This window comes from Vulpes vulpes, chromosome 3, assembly GCF_048418805.1.
Source record: "Vulpes vulpes isolate BD-2025 chromosome 3, VulVul3, whole genome shotgun sequence".
Classification (NCBI taxonomy): Eukaryota; Metazoa; Chordata; class Mammalia; order Carnivora; family Canidae; genus Vulpes; species Vulpes vulpes.
The window spans coordinates 11,748,608-11,769,471 of record NC_132782.1 but is presented as its reverse complement, the minus strand read 5'-3'; the positions used below and the strand labels follow the sequence as shown (position 1 = coordinate 11,769,471).

General features: G+C 36.4%; 1 protein-coding gene across 5 annotated transcripts in view; it reads left to right on the top strand.

The window, feature by feature from the left end:
• The window catches only part of GALNT3 (polypeptide N-acetylgalactosaminyltransferase 3), a 95,568-nt gene extending 78,005 nt beyond the window's left edge, over window positions 1-17,563 (top strand). For all 5 annotated transcript variants that reach the window (XM_025994125.2, XM_072751815.1, XM_072751816.1 and 2 more), the window contains exons 4-11: window positions 3,815-3,964; window positions 5,866-6,100; window positions 6,588-6,705; window positions 8,385-8,585; window positions 10,952-11,083; window positions 11,280-11,381; window positions 15,480-15,632; window positions 16,470-17,563. In XM_025994125.2, coding sequence (XP_025849910.1) covers window positions 3,815-3,964; window positions 5,866-6,100; window positions 6,588-6,705; window positions 8,385-8,585; window positions 10,952-11,083; window positions 11,280-11,381; window positions 15,480-15,632; window positions 16,470-16,592 — 1,214 coding nt within the window. In that variant the 3' untranslated portion in view covers window positions 16,593-17,563. The remainder of the gene's footprint in view (window positions 1-3,814; window positions 3,965-5,865; window positions 6,101-6,587; window positions 6,706-8,384; window positions 8,586-10,951; window positions 11,084-11,279; window positions 11,382-15,479; window positions 15,633-16,469) is intronic.
• Window positions 17,564-20,864: the final 3,301 nt, after the last annotated feature.

The following is a 20,864-nucleotide window of genomic DNA, read 5'->3' as shown; positions in this document are numbered from 1 at the left end:
AATTGAAGAGATACGTAAGTAATACATAACTCTTAGGTTTGTTTTGAGAATTAGATGAGTTAATATAAATAATACATTAATTAATAATATAAATGGGTAGTTGAAATTATTATAGAGTTATACATTCTGCTTTGGCTGCTAAGTATTTTAATATTGTTTACAAAGTAAGCTAAATTCTTTAATGTATTTCTGCTTAAAATAACAAGTCACTTGTCAGTTACTAAATTATACATTTTAAATTGGAATCACAAGGTTAATCAGACAAATACCCTAAGTTGCTAAATTTTCAAACATCATGAGTATTTTAAATACCAACCAGATAAAGATTATTTCAACGATCACAAAATTTATTCTTGAACGAGTGGAGTTTGGATCCAAATTCTTTAAGATCAAATTCCAACTCCAATTACTAACTAGCTGTTTCTTCACCTATAGAATGGGAATAGTAATACTCTCTCATCAAATCCAAAGCAATATCTATTTTAAGGTAAACCATTATTTTATGTACTATGAAGAAAGGAAAATAAAGATACTGTTTATTAAGTGACATATCATCAATAACAAGTTGTATACAGACTTAGGGAATTATAATAAGCGAATAAAGCACAAAATTATTAACCTGACTTATTTAATGATTTCTAAATACACTCCAAAACATTTCTATAATTTCAAAATATCATGAGTGGACTGAGATTCTGTTCTCAGGTTAAATTAACACCTAGGTGGAGTAAGGTTGCTTACCATCAGAGATTTTTGGCCTGGATGTGAAACATATTCACCAAATGGGGACATTTTATAATTCCAGTCCCCTACTTATGGGTACACACTACATACAGATCTCTGATTTGAATTCCCAGTCCTCTTACCCAGATTACATCACCACTCAATTGTGATTAATTTATTTACTGCTTGAAATGTTCTGAATTTTTTCTGATTCTTTCTACTTGGTCTGCAACCTATAGAGCTTAAAGTGACATCTGATTAAGTTCTGCATGCCTCTCATGTTTTGTCTTGAAAGAAAGAAAGAAAGAAAGAAAGAAAGAAAGAAAGAAAGAAAGAAAGAAAGAAAGAAAGAAGAAAGAAAAAGAAAGGAAAAAAGAAAAAAGAAAAGAGAAAAGAAAAAAATATTTTCCATCTTTGGTTTTTTGAGCTTTCTTCTCAGATGATTTTTATTTTGTTTTATTTTTCAAGCAGTGAGAGATTAGGGACAGTAAGGCTATTTGTAGTAAGCCTTCAGTTGAAGGTAATTTCTATTATTTAATTGTACAAATAAAATTAATAGAATTAAAGGAAATCAGAAAAGTGATATCCAATCATGATCTTCCTATTTCATTTTCATTTTTCTTTCTCTCTCTTAATCACTGTCTAAATACATAATGTTTATCTAATTATATCCATGTCAGAAATCCAAATTTGAAATGTGGCATTTTCATATAATAATATTATTAGTCCATTTCTCTCACCTTCAGAACTTTATTTTTGCTGACGATGATGGACCAGATGCATTTTACTTAACCATTCACCTTCATTCACTCCGAGTGTTAGTATACCTTACACTGTAGTGAATATCCTTGTGCTTATGTCAGCTTCCTCTGTTTGAATTGTATCTTTGGTTAAGTTAGGCTGCTTGGCCAAAGGGTCTGGATATTTTTATAATTCTTTATAGCAATTAACAATACATTTGCAACAGTTTCCTTGGTGGGGGATATCTTTGCATACCAATGTAACTCATTTGTCTTATTGAATCAAAGATCTATCTGTGGAAAATGTGTCCCTAGTCACTGTAAAGGAGTTTGTGAGGTAGAAACAAACTATAGCCCCTGATTTCAGTTGGTTTAGGGAAAAGCAGCAAAAATATGTGGAAAATCAAGTGACAAAGAGATAAGTAAGTCCCAATGGTAGTAAAACAAAAGATAATCCATCATTTTCAGAGAGTAGGCCATGTGGTAAGCCCTGCCTTTAAATGCTTTATTTGTATAGCAATCTTTCAGTTTAGCCTCCCAGCAATCCCTTGTGAGGGTGTTATTATCCTCATCTTAGAGATAAACTGAGGTGCAGGTAAAATAAAATAACTTGCCTAAAGTCACACAGCTAAAAGTAATGGTGCTATAAATAGGTAAACCCAGGAGATCTGATTGCACAGCTTTGTGCTCTTAACTTCACAGAAAGATGGGTATGGGTGGGTGCTGAATTTAGGCAGATTAAAATATACAGGAAGTTCAGAAGTTGTAGGTAAATTAAAAATTCCTTAACACATCAAACAGTGGGACAGTTTACTGAAGGAATCTGTAGTGACTCCATTAAAAAAAAAAATCAGTCCCATTAAGGCCTTTGAAATGTTTTGTGTTTTTTTTTTTTTTTAATTTTATTTATTTATTCATGAGAGACAGAGAGGCAGAGACACAGGCAGAGGGAGAAGCAGGCTCCATGCAGGGAGCCCCATGTGGGACTGGATCCCTAGATTTTGGGATCACGCCCTGGGGCCAAAGGCAGAGGCTAAGCCACTCAGGCGTCCCCTTTGAAATGTTTTTATATAAGTTTCTATTTTATAAGTCAAGCCTATGATTAAAAGAATAATATCCATGATTTATATTTTAAGACAAATTACAGCCCTGCTTGTTTTTCAGAGAATTAATTCTGAATACTTAGAAGGTGTTAAAAAGTTAAGTCTGTTACTCTATGGTAACAACGTTTAGATTTAGTTTCCACAGAAGTTGTTTATGACTCTCCCCTCCTTTATGAATGTTTAAGGTTTGAATAAGCAACTCATTTATCTGTACCACTGGAGAATAGAAAGAAACCCGATATAATCACAGATAAAGTCATCCTCACTGGCTTCTGAAATCCGGCAGAAGCAAACATCTACCCCAGGACATTTATTGATGTTCTCATCATTCCCTGATCTTTTTGAGGTTGTACTACTATAGGCCTGAGAAGGCCACCTGAGGAACTATATTATATACTCAACAAAGAATCAAGAATTTAGTGGTGAAAAAGCAGACTTAAGAGTTGTTTCAAGATACGAGCAACACTTGACTGATGTGATCAATGTATTTTACCTACTGTTTTAACTCTTGCTTATCATGTCTTTCATCCACATTGGAATGTTGAAGATCTTAAATTATGTACCCATTCATAAGAGCCTGTTTTTAGCTTCATTCCTGACTTATATGCTCCTTTCTCCTGTCATATTTTTGCTAGGAAAAAAAATTGTGTGTCAGAGGATTCCAAAGCTTTCAAAAATTTATGCTGACTCTGAGAAAATATTCCCAAACTGCTCTATAGCCTTGGGCTTTCCTATTTGCCATTTTACCTGAACATTTTGGTTTTAATTTATTTTGATCACTGCCTAAATATCAGAGAATCCTCTTGATACTTGGCATTTTTCTTTAAATTTCCAGTTTTAAATCTCAATTTTAAAAAGTGTCAAATATATTTTTAGTCAAATTCTATTTCCTTCCCTCTCTTAGCTAATGTTCTTAGATTCCCAAATGAGTCTTCTTAAGTCCTGGGGTCTACTACATTAGAAGTCTCTCCTTTCCCCCAAATATATTTATTGATATTGCATGTACATGATAAGTTTTATTATAAACGTGTGTTATAGTAATTCAGAAGTTAAGATTTGCATATGTAGCTATTTCTTTCATTAAAGAATTAGAGATATAATTTTCATCTTAATGGAAGAATGTGTGCAACTGTTAAGATGACGAATGTGGAGATGTCATTGCCCTGTGGTTTCTTCATTACTTTTCATATGTTATATGTGAATATAAACTTAGGAAGAATTAATCCTGATACTTTTTTTTTTTTACAGAGTACTTACATGATAAATTAGAAGAATATATAAAACAATTTTCTATAGTAAAAATAGTCAGACAAAAAGAGAGAAAAGGTCTGATCACTGCAAGGCTGCTAGGAGCAACAGTTGCAACAGCTGAAACACTCACATTTTTAGATGCTCACTGTAAGTATATGTACATAGTTGTAACATTTTCCCTCTGCTTCCCTCTATTTTAAAAAGCAAAGAAGCCGGGATCCCTGGGTGGCGCAGTGGTTTGGCGCCTGCCTTTGGCCCAGGGCGCGATCCTGGAGACCCGGGATCGAATACCACATCAGGCTCCCGGTGCATGGAGCCTGCTTCTTCCTCTGCCTGTGTCTCTGCCTCTCTCTCTCTCTCTGTGACTATCATAAAAAAAAACAAACAAACAAACAAAGAAGACTTTTCTTTAAATGATTAATTGTATTTTCTTTAATGTCATTTTCAACTGGTGATTATAGCAATGACAGCGGAAGCAGATTACAGCTCTGCTGGAACCTCCTTGCACTTACATGGAGTTCTTACCTCCTCCTCCAGAGGAGGCTCTTTTAGGCTCCTTAACTCCAATATCCTTCAGTGATCAACTTGCACAGCAAGTTATTCTTGCCTGAGCTTTTTTTTTCAGATCCTCATTCTGTTAAAAAAAAAAAAAAGAAAAAAAGTGTTTTTCCTTGTTATTGCTGATTCTTACAGTTTAAAAAGAATGAAAGTTTTAAGCGCAATCAATTGTCTTTAAACTTTGTCCTAAAAAACAAAAACAAAAACAAAAAAACAAAAAAAACCTTTGTCCTAGTCCTAATACTTTCAATTTCCGTATTTTAATTCTTTTTTCAAAGATTTGCACATCCTCCTGAGCTAAGTTAGGGGTATCCCCTTCCAACTTCTGGGGTATCTTTTCTATGAATATTATCAAGTTTTGTTTGTTTTACTGCTACTATTTTTTATTTTGTTTTTAATGGTTTTGTTCTCTAGTGTCAATGATTTTAAATGAGGTATATGGCAAGTATTTTTAGAGTCCGTATTTAAAGTTCCCATTAGGGATTACTAAAATGTCACTTAGTCCTTCAGCTATAAATTTAGCGGGTTATCCTTTTTATATGAGTATTTAGTTTTGAACTGAATTGGCTAGCCCTTAGATTATGTTTGACCTGGCAAATGGTTTTGGTTATACGCTAATTGTTAGAGAGTGCTTTTGGATTTGCTTGGGTCTCTTTAGAGCCAACAGACCCAGTACTCTCCTAATACCTGGCTCTTAAATGAAGAGAGGTCTGAAGGTATTCCAAAAGAGGTGTTTTAAAAAGGAAATGATTCATTCTCCAATATTTCCTCTCCTGCTCCAAAATTACAATTATGTCAGACTGGATATTCTTCCTCTCAGGCAAATGTATCTGATGACGATCTTGATGCCAAGTTGTCCTCCTAGTAACTGCCCAACGCTGCCCTCTGCCTGATGGGAAGACCTGGGTAGCACTGAATCTCTGGAATTCTGTGTGTTAAAACAGGAGTCACGTCTGTAATACTAGGGCCCACTTTCCGATAGGCCTGGGGCAGGTTTGAATGGTCCTTCTCCAACTGCTGAAATCAGAATATTCTGACTCCTTAACTTATTTTCTCCTAAGACTCAGAAATTAGGATTTTGATTACTACACCTTAGGGAGACCAGTTTAAATCAGAGCATTTCTGGGGTTAGGTGGCATGGATCAGCAAAAAGTTGCCTTTGACTCAAGGCCCATTTCAGAGGGAAACACACCATCTGAAACTTAAATACTCCAGTGTTATTTTACTTCCTCACTAAGGTAAAAAAACAAAACAAAACAAACAAAAAAAAACCCTTGTGTAATAAATTTTCCCAACTTTGCTGATTCTTCCTTTACCCTTTTCACTCTACCTTCAATCTCATCATAAGAAACCTTTAAGAAATCTCCTCGGTGTTAAATGTTCAAAACACAATTGACTATTCTCATCTCTCTAAACCATCTTAAAAAAAAAAACAAAAGAGAAAACCCTCAGTGTTTTCATTGGACTGATTAGAATTGTGTCCCTTCCAGGTGAGTGTTTCTACGGCTGGTTGGAACCTTTGTTGGCCAGAATAGCCGAGAACTACACGGCTGTAGTGAGTCCGGATATTGCATCCATAGATCTAAACACATTTGAATTCAACAAACCTTCTCCTTATGGAAGTAATCACAACCGTGGAAACTTTGACTGGAGTCTTTCATTTGGCTGGGAATCGCTTCCTGATCATGAGAGGCAAAGAAGGAAAGATGAAACCTACCCAATTAAGTAAGAGGATTGCTCTCAAAGTCTTACAAGTCAGTTCAGTTATTTGAATATGTATGCCCTCTTAGCTTTCTACATTTTTTGCCCCCAAGGTAATTCTCACTAACGAAATAAAGAACACACACATTCTGTGTAGGGAATAGAAAAGCCACTTATGTATATACTTACTTACACATGATATTACCGAGTCGGAAGTAGAAGTAAATGAGGCCTTTCATCTTCCTCATAATCATCACTTCAGAATCTTTGGGCTTGGTCAGAAGATACGTCATAATTTTGTTCTGCTGGGAGAAGATACTTAAAGTGCTTCCCTTCCCCCACAAATCTTGAAACTGAAGATAGCATTTTTAGTCTTTATTGTAAGACTATAAAAAATCTTGGAAATTGTGATCTCTCTTTAATTTCTTTGTGAATTTGATTCAGTTGCTCTTTAAGCTCTTTTTTCTTATTTAATTTTTATAACAAAGTTTGACAATGGATTATTTTTCAGAACACCCACTTTTGCAGGCGGCCTTTTTTCCATATCAAAAGAATATTTTGAATATATTGGAACTTACGATGAAGAAATGGAAATCTGGGGAGGTGAAAATATAGAAATGTCTTTCAGAGTAAGTTCATAAATATAGTACATTATAGTACAATATAGTACACATTCTGTTCTAATTGGCTGATACAGATCATAGATGTGTGCAGCCTTTACTTTTTTGTGCTTTCTAAAATTTAACTGCTAGAAGTTTTAGAATAAGGGTATTTCTTTTAAAATGTAACTTAATATATTTACTTGTTGCTGCCAGTGTAACAAGAGGATTCAGTTAAACGCCTGTTTCCAGCCAATAGCACCAATTAATGCACTTGTAGCTACTGAATTCTAGCCAAGATAAATATAATTCAATCTAGTGCTTCAGGAAATGAGTTGATTATCAAGGGAGTCAGAATGGAAAAACATTTATGTATAATTTTTAAAAGACATTAACTCTTGGGATTAAATGAGCTTTTTTTCCCTATGCATATTAAAAGTTAATATGAGAAACAAAACAAACTCTGGATGGCCTCCACATATACTTATTTGATTTGATGAGTTTATTTTCTGCAAGGACTCTCTCATTCATCTTTCATCCTTCAGACTGGAACGTAGTGGGAAAATAACTAGGAGTTAGAAGATTTAAGTTTTAGCTCTGGTTCCATCACATAATGGCAGTGATGACTGTAGCCAAATTTGAACTGCTCAAAGGAGGAGTCTTTTTTTTATCCATTTAAGTATTTCCAACCCCTAACACATGTTAGATTACAGGCACAATTTGTTGAATTAAAAATACCACTGGGTTGTCTCATTTGCCCTAATACTAGCACAGATTATTAAACATATATTCATTTTAGATTTTTTGCTTAGTTACTATTTATGGCAGAACTGATTGCTCAGATATTTAAGTCAGTAGGTATTGATTTAATAATTTTCCATTTTATTTAGAGTTAATGCAAATAAGTGTTTTTGACCCTCTGTTTCTAAATAGGTGTGAATTTTTTTATAATGACTGAGTACTGTACAAGCTTAAAAGATTGTACTTGGTTATTATCTGGACTTCTTTCTCTCTCTTTTTTTTTAAGATTTTATTTATTTACTCATGAGAGAGAGACAGAGAGAGAGAGAGGCAGAGGCACAGGCAGAGGGAGAAGCAGGCTCCATGCAGGGAGCCCCATGTGGGACTCGATCCCTGGTCTCCAGGATCACACCCTGGGCCCAGGGCCTCCAGGATCACGCCCAGCGCTAAACTGCTGAACCACCAGGGCTGTTCCAGGACTTGTTTCTTAATTACAAAATTGAATATGCAAGGGGGAAATAAGAGTCTGGGTCTGCCCACTCTAAGACTGCTAATTCCTGCCATAGAAGAGAGAATCTTTGGTTCAAGTGAGGTGGTCATGTGCCTTGTATAAGAAGATAGAAGTCAAAAACAGAAGAATCTTTGGTCTTTGGTATGAGAGAGCTTGCATAATTGTTTGCAAAAAAAGAAGTGTGGGGCTTGATTTTTTTGAAAGTTCTGAAATCACTATTTTGTTAAATTACTTTCTGAAAATATGCCTTTGTCGTCTTTAGTTTTTGTACCATTTCATAAAATTGTTTTTTATATTTAAGAATTTAAGTTGAACTGGCAAGGGACAGAGACTATTTGTGGAGACTATATATAAATTTCTATATTTTGTTTTTATTAATATCTTAATGATGAACTTAAAAGCAACACTTTGATTTTTTAAAAATACTGTAAATTAAACAAATATCATTAATTATCAGGTATGGCAATGTGGTGGGCAGTTGGAGATTATGCCTTGCTCTGTTGTTGGACATGTTTTTCGCAGCAAAAGCCCTCATACCTTTCCAAAAGGCACTCAGGTGATTGCTCGCAACCAAGTTCGCCTTGCAGAAGTCTGGATGGATGAATACAAGGAAATATTTTATAGGAGAAACACAGATGCAGCAAAAATTGTTAAACAAGTAAGTTAGAGCTAAATAAGTTACAGTAAAAGTCCACACCAAGTTCACATATTCTTTTTCTTATTTGAGTCAGTTTAAGTATAAAACTTTTTTTTAAAAGAATTTATTTATTTGAGAGAGAGAGAGATGGAGAATAGCAAGAGAGAACATGAACAGGGGGGAGAGGAAGAAGCAGGCTCTCCGCTGAGCAGAGACCCATGATCGTGGGCAGACACTTGACTGACTGAGCCACCCAGGTGCCCCCAAGTAAAAAACTTTTTTAAAATTTATTTTTTGAGTCGGTTTTTTAAATGCAACATATATAACTTATTGATGCCAGTTTTTTCTTTTTTTTTAAGGAAAAATCAAATAAACTGCTTTTTAAAAAAAATTCAGGCATTCCCCTTGTTGCTCTTTAAAATGGAAGATATTGGGGCGCCTGGGTTGGCTCAGCGGTTGAGCCTCCGCCTTTGGCTCAGGGTGTGATCCTGGAGTCCCGGGATCGAATCCCAGGATGGAGTCCCACATCGGGCTCCCTGCATGGAGCCTGCTTCTCCCTCTGCCTGTGTCTCTGCCTCTCTCTCTGTGTCTCTCATGAATAAATAAATAAAAAATCTTAAAAAAAAATAAAATGGAAGATATTTAGTTTTTGTAACTGCCTTGGTTCAGTATTTTCCTCAAACTAAAGTTAAGTGGAACCACTTTTAACTGGTTTTGGGAGATGTGATTGACACCTAAATAAAGGTGCTAAGTTGGTTTTTTAACTGGGTATGGAGACAGTGTCAAAATGTGGCAGGAGAATAAACCCAGGAATATCAAGGCTTTTTTTCTTTCAAGTTCTGGTTCCACTGCTTGCTGGGTTACCTCGGCAGAGCCCCCTTTGCAACTGTTAAATGGGATGACACTTTATAGGGTGGTCGAGAGATTGGCTCAACACGGGGTGTGTGCTCAGCCAACCTTTTCTCTGCTTCCCCGTCTTGACAGGCGAAATACTTGCCTGTCGCCCAGAGTAGTTATGGCACTCTTGTTACTGATCTCACATGGATAAAAGCTCTGCAGAATTATGATGCCTAATACATTGGAACTGAGCTCCAACAGGTTCAGTACTGGCTGTAGTTAATGAATTAGACTTTTAGGAATGTGCCTCAGTGAATGGCACCCAACCCTCTGTAAGAAACAGTGCTGATTTTAAGAGGGTATATATTGAAATTAAAGGGCATCAACATTTTGACTGTTATAACAAAAGGTCTGGTTACCTCTTTCCAGCTTTTCTCTCCAGTATCTCCCTGTAACATGTCAGTAAGATGCAAAGTCAGAGCATGCCTGGGTCAGATAGCCATCTTTTTATTTAAGGCCACCAGGCCAAATTGGGCAGACAGTGTACTGCACACGGGTCCTTGGCCAAGCAGATAAGCATGTGCTAAATGCAGCTTACGCTCCCTTATCACTCACAAGGGGGGAAGTGAACCAGTAAACCCCTATTTTTACCACAGGGCAAACAGATCTTGTGATAAAATGCATAACCTAGCCAGAAGTCCTTTAGAGTTTCATACGTTTTGCAAAAACTTAGACATTGGCAGAGAGAATATTTACCTTAATTGAAATGGTAAGCTTGGGCATTTAAACTTTTTGCATATTTAGGTAACAAATATAATTTTTCCTTAAAACTTTGCCTATAGACCAAATATATTTTCAGTTTAATAGTGTTCTTTGAAAATTGTTTTCTTGGGGCACCTGGGTGGCTCAGTGGTTGAACATCTGCCTTCACCTCAGATCATGATCTCAGCGTTCCGGGATTGAGTCCCGCATCAGGCTCCCTGCATGGAGCCTGCTTCTCCCTCTGCCTGTGTCTCTGCCTCTCTGTCTCTCTGTGTCTCTCATGAATAAATAAAATCTTTAAAAAAATATTTTAGAACTGGTTCAATTAGTGCAGAGCCGAGGTGGAGCTCATTCTACAACCTGAGCTAAAATCAAGGGCCACACTTATCTGAGCCACACAGGTACCCCAGCAACTATTTCTTTATACCTGCTTCCTCACACCTCACTTTGCAGATAATTTTTGGACATAAAATTAGGATCAATTTTGAATTCTCCCGCTACCATTTCTCTAGAGATCTTTGCCTCATGAGGGAGGTTGAATAGCACAAAGAAAGAATAAAATAACATTATGTGAGCACCCACCGTGGTAACTTAATTCTCTTTCAAGGCAGAAACAAGCAGGCAGGCATCTTTATTGCCTGAATAAATGGTGAATGCAGTTAAATTACATCTTATATTTTGGCCTAGAATTTTTTTAAGACACAAATATAAATGCAATCATAGCATTTGAACTTCTTTATCAGTACTGTTTTGATTAAGCATTCTTTTTACTTCTCATCTTTCTCTAGAAATCATTTGGTGATCTTTCAAAAAGATTTGAAATAAAGCACCGCCTTCAATGTAAAAATTTTACATGGTATCTGAATACTATTTATCCAGAAGCATATGTGCCAGACCTTAATCCTGTTATATCTGGATATGTGAGTATTTTCCTGATCCTTTTTACTTGGGATATGCCTCACCACAGATATTTACATGGTTCAGGGAAAATTGCTGAAATACTTTTTGGTTTATGGCTTTTAAGATTTCACATTACTATTTATTAATACTATTTCCTGAAATTATTTGAAAAAAATATCCACCACATAGATTAAAATGCTTTTTTTTTTCCTTTAGATAAAAAGCATTGGTCAGCCTCTGTGTCTGGATGTTGGAGAAAATAATCAAGGAGGCAAACCATTAATTTTGTACACGTGTCATGGACTCGGGGGAAACCAGGTAAGCCCTGCACTACTCAAAGTCCTCCCTTCTCACTGGCACTTACAAACACGAGTAGGTTGTCAGAAGTCCCAAATCAGCTTTGTATTCAGTTAAATGAGTGTTTAAAATGTTTTAAGTTTGGCAATTAATATTAAAGTTGCTGAGTACTTCATTCTGACTTCATTCTGATTCTGAAAACAATTTGAAATGGCTTACCCATTCTGTAAAAAGGCAGATGAGAAAATAATAGAACAAAGCCATTTGAAATTTAAAAATGGGATCTTCTGTATGGAGAAGATGTTGGGGTACTACTGGCAAGGTGATTTTGCAAAATTATGCATAAAGGCTGTATTTATTTAACCGTACTCAATAGCAAGTTCTAGGGCAGCCCTGGTGGCGCAGCGGTTTAGTGCTGCCTGGAGCCCAGGGTGTGATCCCAGAGACCTGGGATCGAGTCCCACGTCGGGCTCCCTGCATGGAGCCTGCTTCTCCCTCTGCCTGTGTCTCTGCCTCTCTCTCTCTCTCTCTCTCTCTCTCTCTCTCATGAATAAATAAAGAAAATCTTTAAAAAAAATAGCAAGTTCTATTCAGTGTTAATACCAAAAGAGCAGTATTATAAGTTCTTTGCAAGTCGTGATATTATTTCAATATGTTGTTAGGTAAAGGCATGTTCTTGATTATCCTCCACTGATGATATATCTGCTTGTTACCACTCTTTGTTTAAACAATCAAGACTCAAATGTCACATGTCACTACTTGGCCTACTCTGGGCACAGAACTTATTAAAATATTTCTAGTATTGAGCTTCTTGCCTTGCCTTTTACAAGTTAACTCCTGGAAAGATTGGACTCTTTCATTTGTTCATTCAACAAATTCACTGAGTGACCCCTGCTTGCAGGATATTCTACTGGGTTCAAGCAATTTAGATTCTAACTCCTGCAGGAAATCTACACTTCAAAGACAGTGGTTACAGTCAGCATGATAAGGTCTGGGATAAAGCATTCAGACTGCTTTATGGAGGAGGGCATCTGAGTGGATTAGGCTGGATGCCCATACATTTTCCTTGGAAAGAGGACATTTGAAAACATTTTTTGGAAGGTGCCTAGGAGTTAGTGAGGAACCTGGTGGGAATGAGAACTTGTATTCTTGAAGGAGAAGAAAAACATGTAATTTTGGGCATAAAGAAAAATAAAACAGGGTAGGTGGATAATGTGAACATGCGGGAGGGGGAGAGGTGTTTGTTTTTGGAGGTTCAGGAAGACTTCTTTGAGAAGGCAACATTGGAGTAGAGGCTTAAAGGGTCTGGGGAGGAACCGTGTTCCAGCAGAGGGGGTGCATGGTGAGAGGCCAGTGGCAGGTAAATGGAGCCGTCAGAAAGCCAGTGTGGCCGCAGCAGAGTGGTCCAGGAGGACAGGGTGGGAAACAAGGTCAGGAATGTTGAAAAGGGGCCTGGTCATAGAAAGCTTTGCAGGCCTCCCCTAGTAAACTTGGATTTAATTCTGTGTGTGATAGAAGCCATCTGAAGGTTTTGAGCAGGAGGATAATATTTCCTGGTTTATATTTTAAGAAAATGGGGACTCCTGGGTGGCTCAGTGATTGAGCATCTCCCTTTGGCTCAGGGCATGATCCTGGGGTCCTGGGATCAAGTTCTGTATCCGGCTCTCCATAGGGAGCCTGCTTCTCCCTCTGCCTATGGTTCTGCCTCTCTCCCTATGTCTCTCATGAATAAATAAAATCTTTAAAAAAAAAAAAAAAGGAAGAAAATGACTCTGATTTCTAGCACTATAATATAGCCATTGGTTTTATTTTGGTTTATTCCCTTTAAATTTGTTTTTTTTTTTTTTTTTAAGTTAAGCACTGCATTTGAACTCCTTTGCAAATTTACTTGAGCACTAAGTGTTTTAGAGCTATCATCCAACTTGATCATTTCTTTATGCTCCCTTTTACTGTTTTGACCAGATAATGATATTTTTGTAACATAAAATTCCACTGTAACAGCACTTATATATGCCAAGTAAAAATAAGTGTTTTGGGGACGCCAGGGTGGCTCAGCAGATAAGTGTCTGCCTTCGGCCCAGGGCATGATCCTGGAGGCCCCGGGATCGAGTCCCACATCGGGCTCCCTGCATGGAGCCTGCTTCTCCCTCTGCCTGTGTCTCTGCCTCTCTCTCTGTGTCTCTCATGAATAAATAAATAAAATCTTTAAAAAATAAATTAAAAATTAAAAAAGTATTTTGGTAATGTGGCTCTGTTGACCAATATCCTGGTGCAATGCAGTGTAAGTCATTATGGTTTTGTAGCACTTAATACTTTGCTTCTCTGGCTTTCTATTCCAGGGTATTCGTCCTCATTCTAGGCTATGTCTCTCCAGTGTTCCCAGGTGGCTATTTACATATTCTTTTTGGTTGCCCAAGTATCTTCAACTACTTCTTGTTCCTTATAACTTGCCTTTCAAGGGTTAAAAAAAATAATGTGGGTGAAGTAAAATACTGGACAGACTTTTGTACCATCTTTGAAATCCTAAGATTTATCTTTCTTAAAGAAGTATAACCAAAGTGCTGTTTTCATGATCTCCTCTCATTTTCATTCAGTGTCTCCATCTGAGGAACTATCGGTTATAAAAATGATGGATATATTTGTGGAAGGAGCTAAATTAAGCATGAGGCCAAGACCAGGGGAATTCAAGATTAATTCAGCTAATATTTGTGGAGTGCACATAAAGGGGTTAGAACAGCCCCTGCTTAGCCCATAATAAGGGCTCAATAAATATTATTGCTAAGACTAATTATTTCATTATTGAAAATCCATTATGTTCACTTATTTTATCTTTGGAATGTCAACATTATGACATATTTGCTTTGTAGTGGATGTTATTACAAGATACGCTGCCTGACTTTGGTCCATGGTAAAGCCAGCTAGCTACTAGCACTCACAATTCCAATAGAGTGCTACCAAAGTTATTTCTGGTGTACCATAGGAACCCTGGAAAAGGCTGTAATCTCGTTCAGTACGACAAGCTCAGGGAAACTAAAGAAGCAAAGTAACATTTGAATTGACTTTCAAAGGATTAAAAAGGAATTTGCTGGGCAGAGGAGGATCCAGAAGGATATTTCAGGCAAAACACAGTAAAGCAGCCTTAGAGTTATGGGTGCACGTGTTCTGCATTGGTAAAATTGTGTGAAAAGAGCATGCTGTACAGTGCAGGCAGTGGTTGATAGAAGCTTGAAAACGGAAGAATTCATGTGCTAGTTAAGGAGTGTGGACTTCCTCTAAGCAACAGTAGTGACTCACTCAAGTAAGCGAGGTAGGGCATCAGGTAGGTGTTATGAAAGACTAACTGGCAGCAGAGTGAAATTGCAGAAATTGCAGGTAGCTTGACCTATTACGGTAGAGATTCTGAGTGCCGGAATAAGAGAAATGGGGTACAGAGCAAAGCGGGATGGTGACATCTGAGAGGAAAATTCAGTAGAACTAAGGAACTAATTAGTTCATTGGACATAATGGAGAGAAAGAAACATTAATCCTGGTAATAATAGCTAAGATGAATTAAAAGCTTACCATGTACCAGTTATTGTTCTGAGTGTTTTTACATATATTAACCCTTTTATCCTCATAACCCTGTGAGGTAGGAACCCATTTTCACAGGCAAGGAAACTAAGACATGGAGAGTACCTCATTTACTTATTCCTAGTGTTAATAGAAACTCCATTAATTGAGATGAATAAGAGAGAAGGAACATTTATGGAGAGAAAGAGGCAGTTAATGTGCTTGCTAGACGTTTCCGGGTCCTTTCCTGTGGTGTACCTGCCCTAGCTAACCTCCATCCCACCTGCTTACTTCCCATTTCTGACATGGGAGGAAGATAGTCTCTTACATAACTACCTGCTGGTGATAGGCTGGAAAAGGGTTATAGCATCTTCTGTCATTAAAAGCTCAGCTTATGTTTCTAATACCTATTTTTTTTAGTATTATTTTGTTGAGTACATAAACAAAATAATGACTTCATTATTCAGAGGGTTGCTCATTTTTTAAAAATCAATATTATTGGACCATTATCTTGCAGCTGAGGACATATGATGAGGATACAGGTCAGTAATAGTGTTGTTCTTTTCACAGTATTTTGAATACTCGGCTCAACATGAAATTCGGCATAACATCCAGAAGGAATTGTGTCTTCATGCTGCTCAAGGTCTTGTTCAGCTGAGAGCGTGTACCTACAAAGGTCACAGGACAGTGGCCAGTGGAGAGCAGATATGGGAGATCCAGAAGGTACCTCAGAGCAATTAATTCATCCCTTTATGTAATTATTTTGATTAGCTCTAATTGCTTATCTGGGAAAATGCATTAAACATAGCATATTAATGTTATCCATCAGAATTTCTCTTTGTTAACTTTGTTATTGTGTAGGTCTATCAATGTGATAAGAGAGAATGAATCTATGCATAGTGAAAACATGATTTATGCAGATCGACACTTTTGTGCATTATTAATAATAGTTGCTCATATTTGTCTTTTTGGAGTTTCTTACAGTGCTTCTGGCAACAGTCACATTTTAAAAATCGTGGCAGAGAGAAAAAAAGCCATTATCTTTCTCTCACCTAAAGTGATCCTTTTCTCCTCTTGTAGTACTTTTTTCAAATATGAATTTAGAATTGAGAGAACACACAAAAGATCTTTTCTGTTTTTAAATCTATGTGTTAAGGCTTAGCTGGGATATAGCAATTCTTACCTAAAAATTGTTTTGTGCCCTACTAGAACACTAAAAGACTGATTTTTATAACATAATTTTTAAAGAATTTGTCACTTACGGATATACCGACGGGTTCTTACTTGAAAATGTGACTCAGACCTTACTCTCTGTACGTATATTTATGTACTACCTTCTGTGAATTGAACAAGTAGTGTCATAAATGGTATTGTTTACAACAGAAACCAACAAGATCTTATCAGACAAGGCTGACCTGAGAAAGATTAAAAATTGAGAATAGTGTACATTTGGTAGGTCAGTCTCCTTTAGCTTAGATAAGATCATAATGTAGTTTTCATGTTTATGAGTTAACTGTGAATCTTGAAATTTAATGCCTGTTGTGTTTCTTTTTTTTCTAGGATCAACTTCTATATAATCCATTCTTAAAAATGTGCCTTTCAGCAAATGGAGAGCATCCGAGCTTAGTGTCATGCAATCCATCAGATCCACTCCAAAAATGGATTTTTAGCCAAAATGATTAAGTGTTCCTTAAAATTAAGGAGTTGAAAAAGGAGATATTCTTTCTCATAAAACTGTGACTAGGCATACACTGTAGTTTTTGAAAATTATGCAAAAGCAGCTAATTGTAACTTATTCCAAGTGCATTTTTCTTATTTATATCTTAAAATATCTATGTAGCACTGCTACAGAAATCTTTTTAAGTTTCCGTTTCAAAGCACAATGACTAATAATACCAAAGACTATTTTGAAATGTCCAGATGTAGGGAAAGAGATGTTTACAGTATGATGAAAATAATTTTCTAAGTAAAGTGATATGTGTGTGTTTTGTACCTTAAAGATACTCATAGCTACATTCGCACACTCACAATTTAAAATATTTCTTCTAGCTTTTTGGGGGGAGGGAGAAAGATTTGATATTGTATTTTTTTAACTACATAGAAATGGATCAATGAAGGTCAAGCATTGGCCTTTGTGTACAAACCAGGAAACTTTTATAGATCTAGAATTTATTATATAAAAAAATGCAGGTAAACTTATTTGCCTTTTGTTTACTTATCTGTCATAGGTTTCCTTAAACATAAAATTAAATGAATAAGGAGAATATTTTTAACACTTCAATATCTTGGCAAATTTTAAAATATTTTTTAGTCTGAAGCCCACTTGACTTGAAGCACTTAAATCTTGCTTAAAAGACATTTCTTAAATAACTATACTGTGTGTTTTCCCAAAGCAATTTTTTTTTAAAAAAACATAAATTACTATCTGTTGAAAAGGTGTCTTTTCTTTCTGCTGGCCTTTTTTTCTTACCAAAATTCACTAATCTTGAATGTTTGTGAAATTGAATTTCAAATGCAGAATACTTGACTCATTTAAGACCTAAAATTTTATTTCTTACTGATTCAATCTAGATTGTCTTTGTAAAGAATTTTTTTCATCAAAAAAGCCTTCTATGTGGAAAACACAATAAAATGAATCCTTATCACTGTTGTAATTATTTGCTTTAAATTTCTTTCCTGTTTTGGATAAAATATATAATTCATGTTAGATGAGGGGAGCATCAATTTTGTATACTTAATTTCTGAGTACCTGTCATAGAGTCCTCAGATATTTCTTAAGGAGTACTCAAGTATTTCGTGATAATGGCATAAAGAATAGGGAATGGACAAGATTCTATGCTAGATATTTTGAAGTTTTATATGAAATTCTGATATTCCTTGAACATCTGATAGAGTAATTTTTAAAAGATGATACAAAAAAAAAAAAAAAAAAAAGATGTGGTACCTGATAGATTTATCACTCTTTTCTTTTTGGTCCATTTTATATAGAGATCTCTTATATTCTTATTCAAGAAGTAAAGTATGATTAGCTTCATATTTTAAATATTGCTGACACTCAGTTGTACTAAAAAAATATTTTTAAATTATTGGTCCCATCGTCTCACTATTTGTAACTTTGAACTTCCATTAAAAGACCTGCATTCTTGGGGTCTGGGGGTGCCTGGGTGGCTTAGCAGTCAGTGAGCAACCAACTTTTGGTTTCTGCTCGGCTCATGATCTCGGGGTCATGATCTCCAATTGTGAGGCTGAGCCCAGCGTTGAGCTCCAGCATCAGCCTTCACACTCTGTGCAGAGTCTGCTGAAGATTCTTTGCCCTCCCTCTCTTTTCCTCTCTGCTCTTCCCCAACTCACATGCACCACCCCCTTCTCTCAAATAAATAAATGAAATCTTAAAAAAAAAAAAAGACCTGCATTCTTTATTACAATGCCAACATTTATTTCAATACAACTAACATTTATTATATGTCTGGCTTATGCCAAAGTTATGATAGGCAGGATAAGTCTTATATTGCCTCTGGGCTTAGGTCTTATGGAACAGAAAGACAAATAGTTTTGAAATAGTGTAGGAACATCTGGGTGGTTCAGTCAATTAAGCAGCTGCTGTAGGCTCAGATCATGATCTCAGGGTCCTGGGATCGAGTCCTGCATTGGGCTTCCTGTTCAGTGGGGAGTCTGCTACTTTCCCTCTGTCTGTCCCCCCATCATGGGGTCTCTCTCTCTCTCTCAAATAAATAAAAATAAAATCTCTAAAAGTTTTCTTTTGAAATAGCATAGTGAATGACATTATGATTTATATTTCACGATATGACAGCCTCTTCATATTTGATATTTCTTTACTAAGATATTTTTATTACTATAACTAAATACTAACATGTATTGTGAAATATGCACTGATGCCCACTTACATGCACAATTTCTGTTTCTCAAGTTGTTACTCTAAACATCCAGGAGCAAATGCTGCTCTTAGAGTTCACTATATCTAACAAAACAAATCCTCAAAGATATTTGGTAATGAAAATGTATAAAAGCATATTTTAAAAAAATTCAGAGTGCCTCTGTGTATTAGTCATGTGTTGTCATGTCAAGACTCAACCCAAACCTGTTTAGATTAGTTGGTTTTATTATGGCTGTATTAAATGCATCAAAGGTAGAGGCCTTCTTACCTGATTTGGGAGCCTCAGGCCTGTTCAAGTGTCACAGAACTGACTTCATTAGGGACTTACCCTTCAGGGTAGAGGTAGTATCTTTTGAAAGTCTGAGTTTTGAAACAATGCTCACAGGAATCTATTTATGAAGTCTGGTTGCCACCTACCTGAGAGATTTGAATACACGTAAGTGTGAAATTGTGGAGCTCTTGCTCAATTTCAAGCGACCATGGCAAATAGTCTAATTGCTTCACAAGACCCGGCATGTTGCCTTCATTCCAGAGGACTGAGTCCCCAGAGCTCTAGATTAGTAAACTAGCTACGCTGCCAAACCCGCTAGGGTTAACCTGATGGCTGGGTTTACTTAAAGCCACATGTGACTAGTCACAAGAGAAAATAAGCAATATGCTAAAATTGTTTATTACTATAACCAATGATGATAAACTTTGAAGTCCATATATTGCCAGATAATTGGCTTTACTGTTGTTAGACAATGGTTGTTTATTTTTTAATTTTTTAAATTTTTTTATTTATTCATGAGAGACACACAGAGAGGGGCAGAGACACAGAGGGAGAAGCAGGCTCCACGCAGGGAGCCCGACATGGGACTCAATCCTGGGTCTCCAGGATCACGCCCAGGGCTGACGACTGCGCCAAACCGCTGAGCCACTCGGGCTGCCTGTTTTGTTTTGTTTTGTTTTTGTAAGATTTTATTTATTCATGAGAGACACACAGAGATAGAGGCAGAGACACAGGCAGAGGGAGAAGCAGGCTCCCTTTGGGGAGCCCGATGTGGAACTCAATCCCAGGACCCCGGGATCTTGACCCGAGCCAAAGGCAGACGCTCAACCACTGAGCCACCTGGGTGCCCCTGTTATTAGGCAATTTAATTAAATCCTAGGTAATATAAGTGCATCAAAATATAAGTGCAAAAATACAGGGAGCTGTTATTTTTAAAAAAAAAATAAGGTTGAATGCTTTTGGGGAAAAAAAGTCAAAATATTTTTTAAAAATGCGAAGTTATGTGCATGAGAACTATAATAGAAAAACAAATAGAAGATTCGGCACTCAAATTGCTTCCAATTTACTTTTTTAAAAAGCAAACCAAAGTATCTTCAGACAATGCATTTTTAGTGTGGTTTGTGCAGGAAAGATGTTGCATAATTTTCAGAAACCAATTTATACTCAAAAGGCCTTGGCCTTTCAATGGAATGTTTGTGAAGAAATTCATATACATACAAATGTAGGAATGAATGTGTATGTTTTAAGTTAGTAGTATTTGATATATATCTTTTTTTTAATGGTTTTCTATTTTACCTACATTTTTCAAATTATCACTTATCAGCCCAACTGCATTGCAGAGCTTTTCCCTGCACACATGTGTAGTCCCTTTGCTCTTCAATATTCAACAATATTTAGGAGATATCATTTGTGTTTTTGTGATTGGAGTAGGCATCAAGGACTAATGATACACAAAATGGCCCTCATCTTAAAGAACTCCACAGTCCAGCAATGAGGTATTGTAACAATGATATTTTGGAGAGAAACAGTCCATGAGGAGTCAACACCTTCAGCCTTCAGTGAGTCCATTACCAGGAGCAAATGGAGAAAAAACAGTGCCTTGTATTTTAGGGGTAAGTAGGTAGAGTCATGCTTCTCAGACTTTATTGTGCACACCTGGAGATCTTATTAAAATGCAGATTCTGATTCATTACGTCTGAGTAGAACCTAGGATTCTGTATTTCTTTTTCTTTTTCTGTATTTCTCATAAAGCTCATAGATGAGGCCAAGGCTTCTGGTCCTGGAACCA